At 37.7% G+C, this 19,055-nt stretch overlaps 1 protein-coding gene across 7 annotated transcripts in view; it reads left to right on the forward strand.

Moving 5' to 3' along the window:
• Positions 1-19,055, forward strand: part of LUZP2 (leucine zipper protein 2) — a 457,863-nt gene that overhangs the window by 223,419 nt on the left and 215,389 nt on the right. For all 7 annotated transcript variants that reach the window (XM_070273451.1, XM_070273452.1, XM_023646186.2 and 4 more), the window contains one exon: positions 4,570-4,632. In XM_070273451.1, the coding sequence (XP_070129552.1) occupies positions 4,570-4,632 (63 nt within the window). The remainder of the gene's footprint in view (positions 1-4,569; positions 4,633-19,055) is intronic.

A 19,055-nucleotide genomic window follows, 5' to 3' on the forward strand; every position in this document is an offset into this window, starting at 1 on the left:
GATTAGCAACATAAATTCAAGAAGTTAGTTGAAAAGTAAAACATCAAGGCCAATGTAATAAGGAAAGAGAGAATTATAAAGACTGGTGAGGAAAATGAAAAAAGATATATTTAAGTCCTTTGAAAAGATTATGATAGACTTTGGAAAGATTGAATAAGAATAAAAGAAAAGCTCTAAATTTTAAAATATTGAATGAGAAAGGGCAACTAGCCATATTCAAAATAGACATTGAAAGAAACAAAAGTGTTATAAGCAACTGTTCATGATAAAGTTGAAATTATATGTGTAAATTCTTAGATGAATAAATAAAAAATGCCAAAATTTCTGTAAGAAGACATTTACTACTTGAATAAACTAAAACAGCTGGAATCTTATTGTGCTAAAAGACCCTCTTTCCCAAAAATTACAGAGCCAGAAGCTTTTAATGGTGACTTCCACCTATTTATCAAAGATCAGTTAATTCTTAACATAGGCAAATATTTTCTGTAAAATAGAAAAAGAGCAAATACTCTCATCTTATTTTATGAGCATGTGCATTTATGATTCCAAAGTCAATTAATGACAATATGCATAAATAAACTAATAGACATTTTCACTAATTAATGTAGATGTAAAATTCCTATATAAATAAATTCAAGATTATATTAAAATGTGTTCTAGGTTTTGAATTGAATGATTGATATGTTCTAATTCAGAATCCAGAAAGAGATGACAGCAACCTCAACAAACATGAGAAGAACATATATTTATTAAAGCTGTGATTATTTTATTTTTTAAATGTGCATCTGGTGGAATCCAGGAGAAACAGATTTCATATCACTGGGAATCACCTCTTCCAAATTTTGGTAGACTCAAACAGAATGTTTTGTGCTTTTTCTCCCTATTAGAAGATTCAAGGTTAACTAAAGATTACATTAATATATATTTTTAAAAATTTTTGTAGTTGTAAATAATTCTGTAATGATTTTCTCTTCTAGGAAGACTATAGTTGGTATAATTGAAGGTTGGATAAGAAAGCAAGACTGAGATAATTGTAATTGCTCGCTCTCAATAGAGGGAAAACATTGGATTTAATTCTGCAAATATGGTGCTATTTTAGATTTAAGAGCAGATAATTTTATGTGCTGCCCTTGATTACATATCTAATTACTATGCCTTTTTCCATAAAAATAACAGATTGTGTATTTTACGCAAAAGATGTTGCAAATACCCACGTCATTTGCTAAGTTCCCATTAAAATGCTGTGAAGGGCCAGCCTGGTGGTGCAGGAGTTAAATTCCCACTTTCCGCTTCAGCGGCCTGGGGTTCGCCATTCGGATCCCGGGTGCAGACATGGCACCGCTTGGCAAGGCATGCTGTGGTAGGCATCCCACATATAAAGTACAGGAAGATGGACACGGATGTTAGCTCAGGGCCAGCCTTCCTCAGCAAAAAGAGGAGGATTGGCTGCAGATGTTAGCTCAGGGCTAATCTTCCTCAAAAAAGAAAAACGCTGTGAGACTTAAAAGTGCTGTTACTTTTAAATCACAAAGATATAAAAGAAGATAAACTTCTGAAAAATTAAATTGAAAAAGCATTAAATCTGTCTTGATCGAATTCTGTTTGAAAATAAACTTTTTATGAATATGTGAACATTTTTTATTCCTAAGCAAATAATGGACTGGCAAATCTTTCAACTGTGTGTTCCTCTTGAAAAACCTAACAGGCAGCAAGGAAGAATGAGCTCTCAGGTGCAACCAGAGTAATTAAAGATATTAATGCTCATTGGATGCATTTCACTACCCTTGTTAGTTTTTATGGCTTAACTTGCCCTAAGTGAGACATAATTAGTCTAAAGACGAGAATTAGCTTCAAGCTTTGACTCTCATTAAAAGTAAAGAATTGCTATGTTCTTCCATTCTGTATTCAAAGTAAATAAATGGTATTTTCTGTCTCTGAGAATTATTTCATAACTATCTGCTAGAAATGCTTATTCTTCCAGGGATGTTAAAACCTGCTGGGATTTTAGACCAATGGTTTCAAATACTAATGCTTCTTGAATATTCTGATATATTTTAGGTCCTGAATACTTGAGTATTGCATTCTCAAGTTTCTCTGTCCTCGTTTAAAATTTAAATAATTATATTCTTGACATTGCAATATATTTTCTTTCACTCAATTAAGGTTAGTTGTTAATTATGGATAACGTATACTGGATAGTATCAAAATGTGAGGATTTGTGGGCAAATGGTATCAGTGAAAGAGCAGGTTACTAATATCAGCAAGATGGCTTTAAGTAGTTCAAGACTTAAAGACAAATCTGGAACATATCAAAATTTTCCTATGCTCATAAAGTGCTTGGGTAGAGGTAGTAGAAGCCCTGACAGTTGGTTTTTCTTTATTTTAATGCAAGGCCCTGACTTAAGCTTTGATTGTGTGGGGAGGCATCCCCTTCAAAGATGGCGACCTCAAATAACACATTACCAGCCGCAGAACTAGATAAAGAGCCAGGCCAAGCTTCTCCTCGACCACATGCTCCTTTGTTTTAGAGATCCTGGTTGATTTCCATAACTGACTGTTTGGCTACTTGTTTTTTCTCTTCTCATACTTTAAATTCCTGCTCTTATGTCTTAAATTTACCAATAATGAGTGAGCCTGAGAAACTCTAGCCCCCCCACACCTTGTCCCCAGTAACAGCAGAATCCCAGGTCTGCACTCTCTCTCTCTCACTCTTTCTCTCTCTGTGACCTCACGGTGTGGCCCCAAGTGTGCCATGTAATTTCCAGGACTTGTAAGTAATAAACCTTTTTTTGCAAAGTTTCATGATGGTCATTGCTGATGATGTCTTGCAGCCATAGTAAGAACCAGAAGGCCAGTCTAGCCACAACATTGGTTATGTGACTCATGTTTTTGGGTTGCTGTCAGTATCTTCATAGGTCAAACTTACCTTGAAAGTGTTTATGGCCAAAACAATGGACATGGTAGTTCTCAGGCTTCTGCTTCTGTTTTATATGTGGTTTGACCATCAAAAATTGTTTGGTTTAGGTTTCCACTACCATTTGAGAGAATGAAAATACAGGGACACCTACACAGCCAGAAAACAAAAGGAGTTAACATGTGTTATAAAGCCTTGCGCAAACTCAATAAGTATAAATGTACAAAAATATGCACAAGACTAACACACATCAACTGCAGGAGAGTGGTTGCCTCTGGGGAGAGGGAAGGAAGAAAGATTAGATGTAACATTTTCTTTACAAAGTCTGAGGACAATTGGACAAAATATTTATATATGTTTATGTTATACTTCTTGTTCTTTAGTTTATGTTTGAAACGTTTCAGAATTAATTTTTTTTAATCTGTATATATGGTGAAAATTGACTTGACTCCTAAACTTGACTTCTGTTGACTCAATCGATCTCAAGATAATCCACATCACTGGTCTCTTCTGGATCGTTCCAGGGATCCTCTAAGACTTTGTTGTCCAGTATATAACTACTAGATACTTGAGGCTACTGAGCATTGTGAAATGGCTAGTCCAAACTGAGATGTGCGAGAAGTGTAAAACACACAGTGGGTCTTAAAGATATATTTCAAAAGATAATGTCAGTTATATTATTAATAATGCATTACTGAGCTAACATCTGTGCCCATCTTCTTCTGCTTTATCTGGGACTCCTGCCACAGCATGGCTTGATAAGTGGTGCATAGGTCTGTGCCCAGGATCTGAACCTGCAAACCCCCAGATGCCGAAGTGGAGTGCGTGAACTTAACTGCTATGCTCCTGGACCGGCCCCTCAAAATGATATTGTGAATATATTGAATTAAATAAATATATTAGTAAAATTAACTTCACTCATGTCCTTTTACTTTTTTTTAAAATTTAACTACCAGAAAATTGAAAATTGGAGAAAGTAAATTTTTCATCCACCATGATACAGTTAGCTTTTATCATAGTGAACCCCCAGTGACTATAAATTCTCAAATCTAAACAACTGCGCTATAATGACTTTTTTCGAAGTGCTCAGGCAAATAAAGATGCTGCCTTTATGCAAATACAGTTCAAATAACTGGCCTGGGGTTAAAAATCCCAACAATATCATACTCAGAAGGAAACATTGTTGTTTCTTTGGTACAGTTTTGATAACATTCCATGCTTTTGAAGTCAAGAATATCACTAGGTACTTGCTTTCAAACCTGGCCACAGGTCAAAGTTACTTGGAGAGTGTTTTATGAATAGAGATTCCTAGGCCCAATCTGAGAATCTAGTTTTATTTTTTTGCAGTCATATTTTTTTTATTGAGGTTTAGACAGGTAAGAGAATCACAGTCATAATGTGCATGGTCTCTCAATTTATAAAGAAAGAAACTTTTATTACTTGAGAAAAGGGTATTTTTAAATAATCAGTGGATATATGTATGAATTGGGCAATAAAGGTTTGGTTAACGAAAATTTTAGTCCTTCGTTCTTTTTCAATATTTATTTTTAAAGAGAGATTCATTTTATTATACTTCAAAAATCACAAAAATAAATTTATAAAAGCCATAGAAATAAATTTGAAATATGTTTACATAATGTTCTATTCATTTTCAGATAAATTTTTTGAAGACTGAAATGGAAAGAAAGAGCAAAATGATCCGAGATCTCCAGAATGAGGTAAGACTTATATTTTAGGCAAATTTTATATAAATCAAAGAGTATGCACAAATCCACCTACAGATTTGCAACAAGTTTTGGAGTAGCGATCACATGCAAACTTGGCCCTCAGTTATGTGTTAATGGAGAGGAACTGTAAGGTTAAGAATTTCGAAGAGTAGATAATCCCTACTTTTGTATATGTTTGATAATGTCATTAGTTTACACCTTCCAGTTCATTTTCCCTTCTAATTATACTTTTCTTGGACTAATAGTAAAAATTAATTTTCATTTCATAAATGTATCTGTCTACCAAATGACAGCACAGGTGATAAAGGTGAAGGCTAGACAGAATTGACTTCATGCCAGGAAGAGCCAATCTAGAGTGAAAATTTGTTGAGGAGAATCTTAGAACGCTGTACAATTTGAGCATAAATAAACTGGAACCACTTTCATTATAGCCTTTAAAATGCGAAGGCTCTACAAAATACTATATGTTTTTTTTTCTCTTTTGATTCTTTGTCTATCTTGTCATAAAATTACTTTATTTTCTAAAATTTTGCCATCACATTTCTATTTCTACATCTTTATTAACTTTTTTCTTGAACACAATTAGTTAATTAGGACTGTTAAAGCATGACTGATTAGAAACACCTTCCTTGCTCAATCCCACTAACTATGGCTTATTTTGAATCCCAAATCACTCTCTAGCTTTACTAGTCTATCTTTCTGTCCTTCCTTCCTTCCTTTTACTTCTTGAAATATTTAAACAACAGATGAGCTACCTTATTCCTAAATGGTTTCCACCTTGATATCAAGGTTAAAAACTAGGCTTTACAAATGCCCGGGTGTCAGATTCTGCATCGGTACTCTGATTATGGTGTTAGAATGTTTTATCAGTCTTGTGAAGAACACATAGGAGAAAGGACAGCAAGAAAACTTTTAAATGGCTTTCTGATGATTCTATTCTATTTTCATTTCTTTCTAACGATTTTCTCTTCTGAGTCTTCTTAAGAAAGTGTGATGGGCTGGGCTTGATAATGTTTTCCCTGAGACCTAAATCTTCTTGGATTTCCTGTTTACGGTGGAAAATGTCAGCAGACCAGAATGCTGGGTGTATTGGATAATTTCCTGTTGGCTGGGGCTCAGTGAGGGTCAGTGAGAGGGCGAGGTCACTCAAGTCAGAACTTCTCCTGGACCGTTTATGACAAGGGGAGTGTTTAAAACAAGATTAAAGTCGATATTAAAATAGGAAAGAAGGTACATTTGGGCGCAAGCACACACACACAACAACATGAACCCAGTTGTGTGATAATGAGAGGATTATGGGTTAATTTATATCTCTATGTAAGCGTTATCTTAACTTATAATCTTAGATAATTTTTAAAAACCTTAAATTCAACTAAAGAGGAAGCTCTTTCAAAATCAAACTGTAAATTATTCATAACAAGTACATATGAGGACTAACAAATTATTTTATTTATTTCCAGGGGATACTTTTATAGTGTAATATAATTTCCTTAGTATATAGGCTAGAATAATTCTAAAAGAAATGCAACTCTACAGAAATATTGTCTGCTAAATGTAAGTTTTGTAATTAAATTTGCTGCTACCCACTTTTATGACACTGAAAAGCTGCAAGATGAAAATTGATAACCAGAAAAGTTTTCAACTTCTCTAGCAAAACCTAATGGTGAATGCATATCATCAGCTGAGTGTTTTTTAATTTGACTCCTTTGTATTAATTCCTCGAATTTTTAGGCTTGTCATTTTGACAAGTGACCGGTATGTAGAGGTTGAACAGGATAATTGACCCATACTCTGTACAGTGCAACTATATGGCACTGCCTGGAAGATTTTTGTTCAGGAGTAAGAACAAAGCAGGTAAAATGATTGAACAAAGTACGAAGAGATGAGGGAGACAATATAGTTATTAACAGGTTTCTGGGAGAAGCTTGAAGTCCCCTGAGTCCTTGTGAGTGAGGCTATTGGAGAAGTCCCAGTAGAAGAAGGGATCTTTGAAACGTTATTGAAGAATGATCAGCGCTTTTTTCATATATGAAGGCAAACATGCTCCCTCTACAGGTTCTGGGAATAATCCTTCCTTGCCTCTTCCAGGTTTCTGGTGCCTCCTGGCAATCCTTGACATTCTTAGGCTTGTCAAGAATCCCTGCTTCTGTCTTCACATGGCCTTCTCTATGTGTCTTTCTCTCTCTGTGTTTTCTCCTCCTCTTATACAGACACCAGTTCATGAATTTAGGGCCCACTCTAGCCATTGTAACCTGGTTTTAACTTACTTACTTGTTCAAAGACCCTATTTCCACATAAGGTCACATTCAGAGGCTCTAGGCAGACAAGAATTTTGGGGTGCTACTATTCAAACCACTCCACCACCTGTGTCATTGCGTATTTTCCAGGTAAACAACATAGACTTTTTTTTTTAAACAGGCAAGGAGGGAACATTTTATTAGATATAAGTCTGTCTATGGAAGTACTCTAATATTGCTTATTTGGACGGATATATAAAATTTATTTATCTACATATTCATTTCGAGAATAAACATGTTACTCAGTTACCAATATGGTCCCAACGTTGTGCTAGAGTCCTGAGGGATATAAATATTATTAAATTTCAGTTGTGAAAAACAATCTCTTATCATGAGGAATGTAAAGAAAAGAATATAATGTTGTACAGCAGGTAACATATTTTGCTATATGATATATAATGATACATAATAATTAAAAAAGTTGCACAAAATAACTGCAATAAAAAACAGATTGAAATAAGCCTTTTACAATAAAATCTTATAGGGTGGCAGATGAGGGCAATCGTCCACCCAGGTGTGGTGAGCCCTGAGTGCTTTATTGAAGGGGTGGCTTTTGGAAGGAATGAAAGGATTAGAATTTATGGCTGTTCTTTCTCAACCAAGAAAGCAGACAAAAAGAGGTTGATTCTCAAAAGTTCCCTTGAAGGTGGAAAGATTGTTAGTTATTTATTGGTAAGAAGAAAGCAGTTAATTTTGGTGATTGTACTGAATCCAATTTCAGGCCAGCTTACTTGCAAAGCATGTGGTTTTAGTCCCCAAATCAGTGCTGTAGGTATGTGTTATCAGGAGGCTTTGGGGCGGCCAATCTGATTGATAGAGCCAAAGCTTAATACCCAGAAAAATAGATCTGAAAAGTTCCACCCTCAGCTATAACTACATCAGTGAACTCTCTGCTTTGCAAGGACACAGAATTTTTACTCAGCACTTCAGAAGCCAGAACTGCTGTTTTACTGGAGATTACGATCTACCTTACATTTCATTTTATTTGCTGTTGCAATCAATTAATTCCCCCAAATTCTAATTTCCTGCTTCAGAATGTTGGCTAGATGGCTACACTGCGTGAAGTTTTAAGAATGATTCTCAGGTGAAATTGTGTGACTTGTATGCTCCCGGCTGCAACTGGGTCGCTGTTTCTGTTCTCTGATAGAGGAATATCCAGTGTTCTCTGCTTTCAAGTAAAGGGGAAACTTTGATTTCTTAATTTCATGTCTTTTGTAAACATTGTTTTATACGTTTATAGAGTATTATTAATTTAGTAAATGAGGAAACAATGTATGTAAGCCATTTAGCACATATTTATCACTTAACAAATAGAAACTATCATCATAATTATTATTGTCATTGGATTCTAAGATAAAATTAGTTCAATAAGCAATGCTATGTACAAATAGATCTTTGCTTAGGAAACGGTTTTAAACAAACAAACAAATAAAAACCCCATATTTCACTTAAATAAAAATACCAAAGTAAGACAGCACTGTTTCTCACTTACTTCTAGATGGGCTCATTCCATCTCTTAAAGTCTCTCTCCACGTGGCAGAGAAGACTAAGAACCATGTGGTTAAGCTCCTACAAGCTTAGAAAAAATAGCCAAATGAGACAATCTTTTCAGATTGCTCAGCAGAAAAATCCCGGGGAAGATCCTGAATTGTTCGCATCCTGGAGCCAATCTGCATGGCCAGGGGAATGGGACACTTTCTTTTGCCCAGAATGAGTCACATTTTTATTCTTTTGTTAGACGGTCTAAACCCTACTCAAAATAGAAATGGATTTCTCACAGAAAAGAAAGATTCATTGCAAAAGAGTGACTTGATATTGGATTCATAAAACAAAATGCATCCCCCAAAACCATCAAACACTTCTGTCAGTCCCTGTCATCCTCACTTATTTCCCTACTATCCCTCCCATCAGAGCGGATAAGGGATATTGTAATCATTTCAGGTCCCAAGTCATGCATCATGCATTTGCATCTCCATGTTTTTGTTAACAATGCTCCCTTGGAAATAATTCCACCCTCAATCCAAACGTATTGAGGCTCTTCACTCTCCTCATTTTATATTTACTTGCTACGTTCAAATTCTCAATAACAATGGCACTAGGGAATCTTTAGTCATATAACACTAGCTAACTGATCATCTCCATCTCTGTGCCCGGGAGGAAATGGAAGAATTGCTTGGTTTTCAATCCTTAGAGATCCACTTTTCTATTGTATTTGCTTCTCAGCCCCTCCTTCACTCCACTATGCCCTCCTTTGTGCATCATGGATCTACCACTGTTGTTGGAATCTCTGTGCTTATCCAGCTTTCACATCCCAACTGGAAGTGGGTTTCATCCCCTCCCTGACACCATACATCTTAGGTCATCTTTACTCAAGAACATAAACTAGATATGGGAGGGTAAAGGAGTTACCACTAGGTTAGAGATGTGAGAAAAGGAAATTCATAGAGGAAATCCTTTTGAGCAAGTTTGAGAACATGGAATGAGTGCTGCTTACATGATGGACAAGGAGAAGAAACAAATCAAAATAGTTTATTAATGACTTACAAAATTATAAAGACACATACAATATCCCAGTTCATCCGTAATGAAAATCCATAACACAAGTTTGTAGGGTTTGTAGTTTTATTTTAAGAATTACAAAATGGTGTAGCTCAGTTGGTGAGAGTTTTTAAAAGTCAAAAAGTTCATTTGTATTCTTTAAACACAATGGGATCAGGTTATTTGCTTTCTTAATTATTTGACTACATAAATATTGATTTTATAGTGTTTACTCCTTCGGGGAAAATTGGCATGATAAGTTACTAATTTTTGAACTCACCTTTACTTATTTTCATTCTAGAAATTTATAGTGTGTCCAAAATAGATAATTGATCCAATGACAAAACAGCAAAATTTTGTACTATACCCAAGTCAAAATTATAAGGTCACAATTTAAGGCAATTTATGACCTTATTCAAAATCCATGAGTAATAAAAAAAAAACTCTGACACCTTATCTTGTTTATTTTCTTTATAGTAGCTTGAAGTTATATTACATAATTCATTGATTTACTTGTTCATTTTCACTCTTTTCCACTTTTTGTTATTGTGGTAAAAAAATAATATGTGCTGGGAATGCAAAATGGTACAGCCACTTTGGAAGACAGTGTGGTGGATTCTTATAAAATTAAACATATGATCCAGCAATCATCCTCGTTGGTATTTACCCAAAGGAGTTGAAAACTTATGTCCACATAAAAGCTTGCACACGGATGTTTATATCAGCTTTATTCATAATTGCCAAACCTGGAAGCAACCTTCCTTCAGCAGGTTAATGGATAAATAAACTATGATAATCCAGACAATGAAATATTATTCAGCACTGAAAAGAAATGGGCTAGGAGAAGATCCAAGATGGTGCCGTGATCAGTCCTCTTTGTCTCTCCCCCTTCGAGTCTACAATTATTTGGACACTCATCACTTAACAAAGGATATCCAGACAGCATCTCAGGACGTCTGAGAGACCCACGCGACTATACATTGGAAGGCGGACGGACTTCCCTCTGGGAGGAGGTGGAGATAAGAGAAAACTCTCCGACCCCCACCGAACAGCCTAGTACCTGCAAGCGGCTTTCTTCCAATGGACGCCCCCAGAAGATCAACACACACCTAGGGCAGGAGCAAGCACACACCAGAGGAGCGACGGTGGAAACAGGTGACCAGAACCCTACCTAACCCCCCCGCAATTACTCCTAAACGCAGAGGGAAATTCTAGAGTTACACACTTGAGCCCGCAGGGAGAGTCTCACCCCGCCATTGGTGGGGAGATCCCGCCTGGTGTCCACGGTGCCCAGAGGGTCCCAGAGAGAATCACAGAGGGTGTGGTGGCCCCCTGGCTGCCACTGCCTGCACGGCCGGGCAAGGGATTGCCAGAGATCTTGGAGAGGACTGGGGCTGGGTGAAGCTCCAGAGGCCAGTTCCGCGCCCTGGAGGGGAAGCTCCAGAGTTCCGCCCGGGCAGCAGACAAAACTCTCTGTCTGCCGTTAGCAGAGGGGCTACACCCAGCACTCACAACTCTGGGAAAGTCCCGGAGAGAATCCCAGAGGGCGAGGCAACCCCCAGCTGCCATTGCCCGCCCTTTGGGGCAAGGGATTGCCGGAGATCTTGGAGAGGACTGGGGCTGGGTGGAGCTCCAGTGGCCGGCTCCGTGGCCCGGGGGGGGAAGCTCCAGAGTTCCGCCCAGGCAGCAGACAAAACTCTCGGTCTGCCATTAGCGGAGGGGCTACGCCCAGCATCCACAACATTGGGAGGGTCCCGGAGAGGAGAATATCAGGCAGGGCAGCAGCTGACCAGCTAACACTGAAATCAGGGTCTCCGGCTATCCCCCAGTCAGGGCAAAGGGCTACCTGAGTTCCTGGGGAACAGGTCTGGGGCTGGGTGGAGTTCCAGCGACCCAGCTCCATAGCCTAGGGAGAAACCCTACAGGCTCACAGCATCCTCAGCAAAAGCCTCTGCACAGCACTAGTAGAGAGCACCCATCCGGCAGCCACAAGGCTGGAAGACCCTGGGACAAAAGTAGCATAGCTAGGTGAGCTAACCACAGACTGTAGAAGATGCCAATAGCTCTGCTGTGACCCATAGTGGACAAGTGAGATTTTGTGGGTGCCGACAGTGACGGAGTGGCAAATATAAGTGATCCTACCCCTGGCCGCTGGAAAATCCCATAACACCGTTGCAGACCCCAAGGAGGGAGCACGTCTAGGTGGGCTGCAACAGTAGGCACCAGCAGCCTGAAGCCCCCCCGTGACGGCCCCCACGGCAGAAGAGGGAATCCAAAGGACCACTGTGACTATGAGGAGGGGCCCAGGCTCAGTTAGCAACTGCGGATAGGGTTCCTGGTTGGTGCAGTATAAACAGCTGCTCCCCCACCACACCAGCAGAAACAAGTGGAAGGAGCAACTAATCTCTATCTCTATGCGGAGGCACAAATCTACAACATCAAGCAATATGAAAAAATACATTAAATCTCCAGAACAGAAGGAAAACAACAAATACACAGACAACAATCCCAAAGAAAATGAAATATATAACCTAAATGACGATGACTTCAAAACAGCCATCATTAAAATGCTCAATGAGTTAAGAGAGAATTCAGATAGACAACTCAACGAGTTCAGGAGCTATGTCACAAAGGAGTTTGATACGATAAAGAAGAACCAAACAGAAATACTGGAAATGAAGAACACAATAGAGGAGATTAAGAAAAATCTAGATGCACTGAACAGTAGGGCCAATAATACGGAGGAAAGAATTAGCAATTTGGAAGATGGGAATATAGAAATGCTGCAGGCAGAGGAAGAGAGAGAAGTAAGACTAAAAAGAAATGAAGAAACTCTCCGAGAATTATCAGACACAATTAGGAGATGCAACGTAAGGATTATAGGTATACCAGAGGGAGAAGAGAAGGAGAAAGGGGCAGAAAGCCTATTCAAAGAAATAATGGCTGAGAACTTCCCAAATCTGGTGAGAGAGATGGATCTTCAGGTGACAGAAGCCAATAGATCTCCAAACTTTATCAATGCAAGAAGACCAACCCCACGGCATATAGTAGTGAAGCTAGCAAAAGTCAACGACAAGGAGAAAATACTAAGGACAGCCAGGCAAAAGAAACTAACCTACAAAGGAACCCCCATCAGGCTATCAGCAGATTTCTCAGCAGAAACTTTACAGGCTAGAAGAGAGTGGAATGATACATTCAAAAATCTGAAGGACAAAAACCTACAGCCGAGAATTCTCTACCCAGCGAAAACATCCTTCAAATACGATGGAGAAATAAAAACTTTCCCAGATAAACAAAAATTAAGGGAGTTCATTGCCACAAAACCTCCTCTTCAGGAAATCCTCAGGAAAACCCTCATTACTGAAAAATCCAAAAAAGGAAAGGGGCTACAAAACCAAGAGCAGAGGAGATAAGTAGAAGGACAACAACAGAGAGTAGCAGCTCTACATCAGAACAGATTAAACCATAGGACGAGAAACAAAGAAAACTGAAGAAAACCGGAAAACAAGACACAAAATGGTAGTGGTAGGCCCCCACATCTCAATAATCACTCTAAATGTAAATGGTTTGAACTCCCCAATCAAAAGACACAGAGTGGCAGGATGGATCAAAGAACAAGATCCAACAATGTGCTGCCTCCAGGAAACACACCTCAGCCCCAAAGACAAACACAGACTCAGAGTGAAGGGATGGAGAACAATACTCCAAGCTAATAATGAACAAAAGAAAGCAGGTGTTGCTATACTAATATCAGACAAGGTAGACTTCAAAGCAAAACAGATAAAGAAAGACAAAGAGGGACAGTATATAATGATAAAAGGGACTCTCCACCAAGAAGACATAACACTTATAAATATATACGCACCCAACACAGGAGCACCAAAATTTGTAAAGCAACTCTTAACAGAACTAAAAGAAGACATCAACAACAATACAATAATAGTAGGGGACCTCAGCACACCATTAACACCAATGGACAGAACATCCAGACAGAAAATCAACAAGGAAATAACAGAATTAAATGAAAAATTAGACCAGATGGACTTAATAGATATATATAGAACACTTCATCCAAAAACAGCAGGTTACACATTCTTCTCAAGTGCACATGGAACATTCTCAAGGATAGACCATATTTTGGGAAACAAAGCAAACATCAATAAATACAAGAGAGTTGAAATAATATCAAGCATCTTTTCTGATCATAATGCTATGAAACTAGAAATCAACTACAAGAAAAAAGCAGAGAAAGGTGCAAAAATGTGGAGACTAAACAACACGCTTCTGAACAAACAATGGATCATTGAAGAAATTAAAGAAGAAATCAAATATTATCTGGAGACAAATGAAAATGAGAACACGGTATACCAAATCATTTGGGATGCAGCAAAAGTAGTCCTAAGAGGGAAATTCATCGCAATACAGGCTCACCTCACTAAACAAGACAAAGCTCACATAAGCAACCTCAAACGACACCTAACAGAACTAGAAAAAGAAGAACAAACAAAGCCCAGAGTCAGTAGAAGCAGGGAAATAATAAAAATAAGAGCAGAAATAAACAATATTGAAACAAAAAGACAGTAGAAAGGATCAATGAAACAAAGAGTTGGTTCTTCAAAAAAATTAACAAAATCTACAAACCTTTAGCCAGACTCACCAAGAAAAGAAGAGAGAAATCTCAAATAAATAAAATTAGGAATGAGAGAGGAGAAATCACAACAGATACCAATTAAATACAAGGGATCGTAAGAGAATACTATGAAAAACTATATGCCAACAAATCGAACAACCTGGAAGAAATGGACAACTTCCTAGACTCCTACAACCTCCCCAAACTGAATCAGCAAGAAATGGAGAATCTGAATAGGCCAAAACCTCCCCAAAAATAAGAGTCCAGGACCAGACAGCTTCTCTGGAGAATTCTACCAAACATTCAAAGACTTAATACCTATTCTTCTCAAACTATTCCAGAAAATTGAGGAAGATGGAGTATTCCCTAACACATTCTATGAAGCCAACATCACTCTGATCCCCAAACCTGACAAGGACAACACAAAGAAGGAGAACTACAGGCCGATATCACTGATGAACATAGATGCAAAAATCCTCAACAAAATTCTTGCAAACTGAATATAGCAATACATCAAAAAGATTATACACCATGATCAAGTGGGATTTATACCAGGGACACAGGGATGGTTCAACATCCGCAAGTCAATCAACGTGATACACTACATCAACAAAATGAAAAACAAAAACCACATGATCATCTCAATAGATGCAGAGAAAGCATTTGACAAGATCCAACACCCATTTATGATAAAAATCCTCAATAAAATTGGTATAGAAGGAAAGTACCTCAACATAATAAAGGCCATATATGACAAACCACAGCCAACATCATACTCAATGGACAAAAACTGAAAGCCATCCCTCTGAGGACAGGAACAAGACAAGGGTGCCCACTCTCACCATTCCTATTCAACATAGTAGCAGGAAAAAGAAATAAAAGGAATCCAAATAGGTAATGAAGAAGTAAAACTCTCGCTGTTTGCAGACGACATGATCTTATATATAGAAAACCCCAAAGAATCCATAGAAGAACTATTAGAAATAATCAACAGCTACAGCAAAGTAGCAGGGTATAAAATCAACATACATAAATCAGTAGCATTTCTATACACTAACAATGAACTAACAGAAAAAGAACTCAAGAATTCAATCCCATTCACACTTGCAACGAAAAGAAAAAAATACCTTGGGATAAACTTAACCAAGGAAGTGAAGGATCTATACAATGAAAACTACAAGACTTTCTTGAAAGAAATTGACGACGACATAAAGAGATGGAAAGACATTCCATGCACATGGATTGGAAGAATAAACATAGTTAAAATGTCCATACTACCTAAAGCAATCTACAGATTCAATGCTATCCCAATCAGAATCCCAAGAACATTCTTCACAGAAATTGAACAAAGAGTCCTAAAATTCATATGGGGCAACAAAAGACCGCGAATTGCTAAAGCAATCCTGAGCAAGAAAAACAAAGCCGGCGGAATCACAATCCCCGATTTCAAAACATACTACAAAGCTACAGTGATCAAAACAGCATAGTACTGGTACAAAAACAGGTCCACAGATTAATGGAACAGAATTGAAAGCCCAGAGATAAAACCACACATCTATGGACAGCTAATCTTCGACAAATGAGCAGAGGGCCTACAATGGAGAAAAGAAAGTCTCTTCAACAAATGGTGCTGGGAAAACTGGACAGCCACATGCAAAAGATTGAAAATTGACCATTCTTTTTCACCACACACCAAAATAAACTCAAAAGGGATCAAAGACCTAAAGATTGGGCCGGAAACAATAAGTCTTCTGGAAGAGAATATAGGCAGTACACTCTTTGACATCAGTTTCAAAAGAATCTTTTCGGACACTATAACTCCTCAGTTGAGGGAAACAATAGAAAGAATAAACAAATGGGACTTCATCAGACTAAAGAGCTTCTTCAAGGCAAGGGAAAACAGGATTGAAACAAAAAAACAGCTCACTAATTGGGAAAAAATATTTACAAGCCACTTATCCGACAAAGGGTTAATCTCCATAATATACAAAGAACTCACATGGCTTAACAACAAAAAATCAAACAACCCGGTCAAAAAATGGGCAGAGGACATGAACAGACATTTCTCAAAAGAAGATATGAATATGGCCAATAGACACATGAAAAGATGTTCATCATCGCTAATCATCAGGGAAATGCAAATCAAAACTACACTAAGATATCACCTTACACCCGTTAGATTGGCAAAAACATCCAAAACCAAGAGCAACAAATGTTGGAGAGGTTGTGGAGAAAAAGGAACCCTCATACACTGTTGGTGGGAATGCAAACTGGTACAGACACTATGGAAAACAGTATGGAGATTTCTCAAAAAGTTAAAAATAGAAATACCCTATGACCCAGCCATCCCATTACTGGGTATCTATCCTAAGAACCTGAAATCAGAAATCCCAAGAGTCCCTTGCACCCCTATGTTCATCGCAGCATTATTTACAATAGCCAAGACATGGAACCAACCTACATGCCCAGAAACTGATGATTGGATAAAGAAGATATGGTATATATACACAATGGAATGCTACTCAGCCATAAAAAAGACAAAATTGGCCCATTCGCAGCAACGTGGATGGACCTCAAGGGTATTATGTTAAGCGAAATAAGCCAGTCAGAAAAAGATGAACTCTATATGACTCCACTCATAGGTGGAAGTTAATATATTGACAAGGAGATCTGATCAGTGGTTATCAGGGAAAAGGGGGGGTAGGGGGAGGGCACAAAGGGGGAAGAGGTATACCCACAACATGACTAACAATAATGTACAACTGAAATCTCACAAGGTTATAATCTATCATAACATTAATAAAAAAAAAATCATTGAGCTCTATGCTCACGTTTTGGGCATTTTTCTGTATAATGCAATAAATAAGTTAACAGGAAAAAAAATGTTGTAAATTTAATACCTAGTTTACCCAGAAGTATGGACAAACAGAGAAACTGTGCAGTGCGATGTATCTAGATCCTTTTTTCTCCTGCTGCGATGTCATCATGGTCTACTTCAGGGAAATCTGTGCTCCTCAGAGAATCAAATTCTAATTGGATAAATAATTGGGACAAATTTCAACTGTAATAATATTTTCCTTGAAATAATATAAGAAGTAAAATTCCAAAATTTGAGTGTTAAAAAACAAAACAAAACAAAACACCCATGGCCTTGCCCCTCGCCCAGAGACTCTAGTTTAAGTGTCCAGAGTGGGGACACAAATGATGCGATTTATTAAAAGCATACAGGTAATCCTAATGTGCAGATGGGCTTCAGACCCACTGCACTAGATGCAAGGATCAAATGAAAGGATCAGAGAAAGCAGATGGTAATTTAGGAGTCTGACAATCTTTCATGGAAATAAACTCATCCATGCTAATATAAAAAAAAAAAAAGAAATGGGCTATCAAGCCACAAAACACATAGAGGAAACTTAAGTGCATATAACTCAATGAAAGAAGTCAATCTGAAAAGGCTACATACTTTATGATTACAACTAAAGGATATGCTGGAAAAGGCAAAACTATAGAGATAGTAAAAAGATCAGTGGTTCCCAGGGGCTAGAGGGAAGGAGAGACTAACAGATAGAACACAGAAGATTTTTAGGCAATGAGGCTACTGTGTGTGATACTGTAATGGTGGATACATGTCATTATATATTTGTCCAAGCCCCATGAATGTACCACACCAAGAGTGAACCCTAGTGCAAACCGTGGACTTTGGGTGATAATGATACATACATGTAGGTTCATCAGCTGTCATAGATGTACTACTCAGGTGGGGGACTTCGACAATGGGGGAGATTTTTTTGTGAATAGGGATGGGAGTATATCAGAAATCTCTGTGCCTCCTTCTCAATTTTGCTGTGAAAGTAAAACTGCTCTAAAAGATAAAGTCTATTAAAACAAACACACATACACAATATGTGATCTACCCTATTAACAAAATTTTAAGTGTACAATATAGTATTATTAACTATATGCACATTTCTTTTTTAAAGATATAAGAACAGGGACATTTATCTTTTTCAGGATTATATCCTGTCTGTCTTTTCTGGAACATAGTAGGGACTTGATTATTATGTGTTGAGTAAATAATAAATAATGCCTAAGTAGCTTATATTTATATAAATTGTATGAGATGGGCCACTGTCGATAATTTGTAAGAATGAGAGTCCCCAAAATTATGAGAGGTATTCTTTAAATCAAACTTGTAATGACTTTGAATATCATAGAGAATCATAAAATCTCACATTGATTAGAACCCCCTAAAACTTGCTATCCTGAGTCTTTTACACTTGGGCTGGGAGCCAGGATATTGTACTTTTGGTTACTGACATCCTGCAGTGAAAGAGAGAACAAAAGCGTGAAAGCATGAAAGAAGGAAACCACAAAAGAAAAGAAGAAAGGAGAAAGCAAGGATAGAAGGAAGCAGAGGAGAGGGGAAGGAAGGAGGGGAGAGAGGAAGGAAGCATGAGAAAAGAAAGTTGACCTGGGCTGATTATCGAGAGAGTGGAATTCCTGCCAGCATCTAAGACTTCTTCACTTTGTCGCCGTAGAGAAGACACAACTTGTATGAGTGTCGTTGGTAAAATAAAAGGTTTGGATGAAGTGATTCCTATGATTCCTTAAATTCCAGCACCGATTCAAAGTTTATGAATTCTTAGTCTGTAGAGACAACCACACATAAACTGTGAGTTAGCAATACCTCAGTGCAACCTCAGGAAAAATCCCAAGTGGTTGGCCATTGGTGTTTCAGACAAATGCCTAAATGACTGTAAACTGTGTTTGGATTTGCCTGGAGCTTTTTGGAATATTCTAGGAGTGTTTAAAACAGTTGAACATAAAAGTAGGCTGCTCTTTAGTATGTCCTAAGTAAGTGAAACATGCATAGTTGTCAGATCATCAACCAAGATTATTTTTAAAAGGTTTCATCATTCAACCTATATCAATGGTGGTAAAATATTAAC

Source organism: Equus caballus, chromosome 7 (assembly GCF_041296265.1).
Source record: "Equus caballus isolate H_3958 breed thoroughbred chromosome 7, TB-T2T, whole genome shotgun sequence".
NCBI lineage: Eukaryota > Metazoa > Chordata > Mammalia > Perissodactyla > Equidae > Equus > Equus caballus.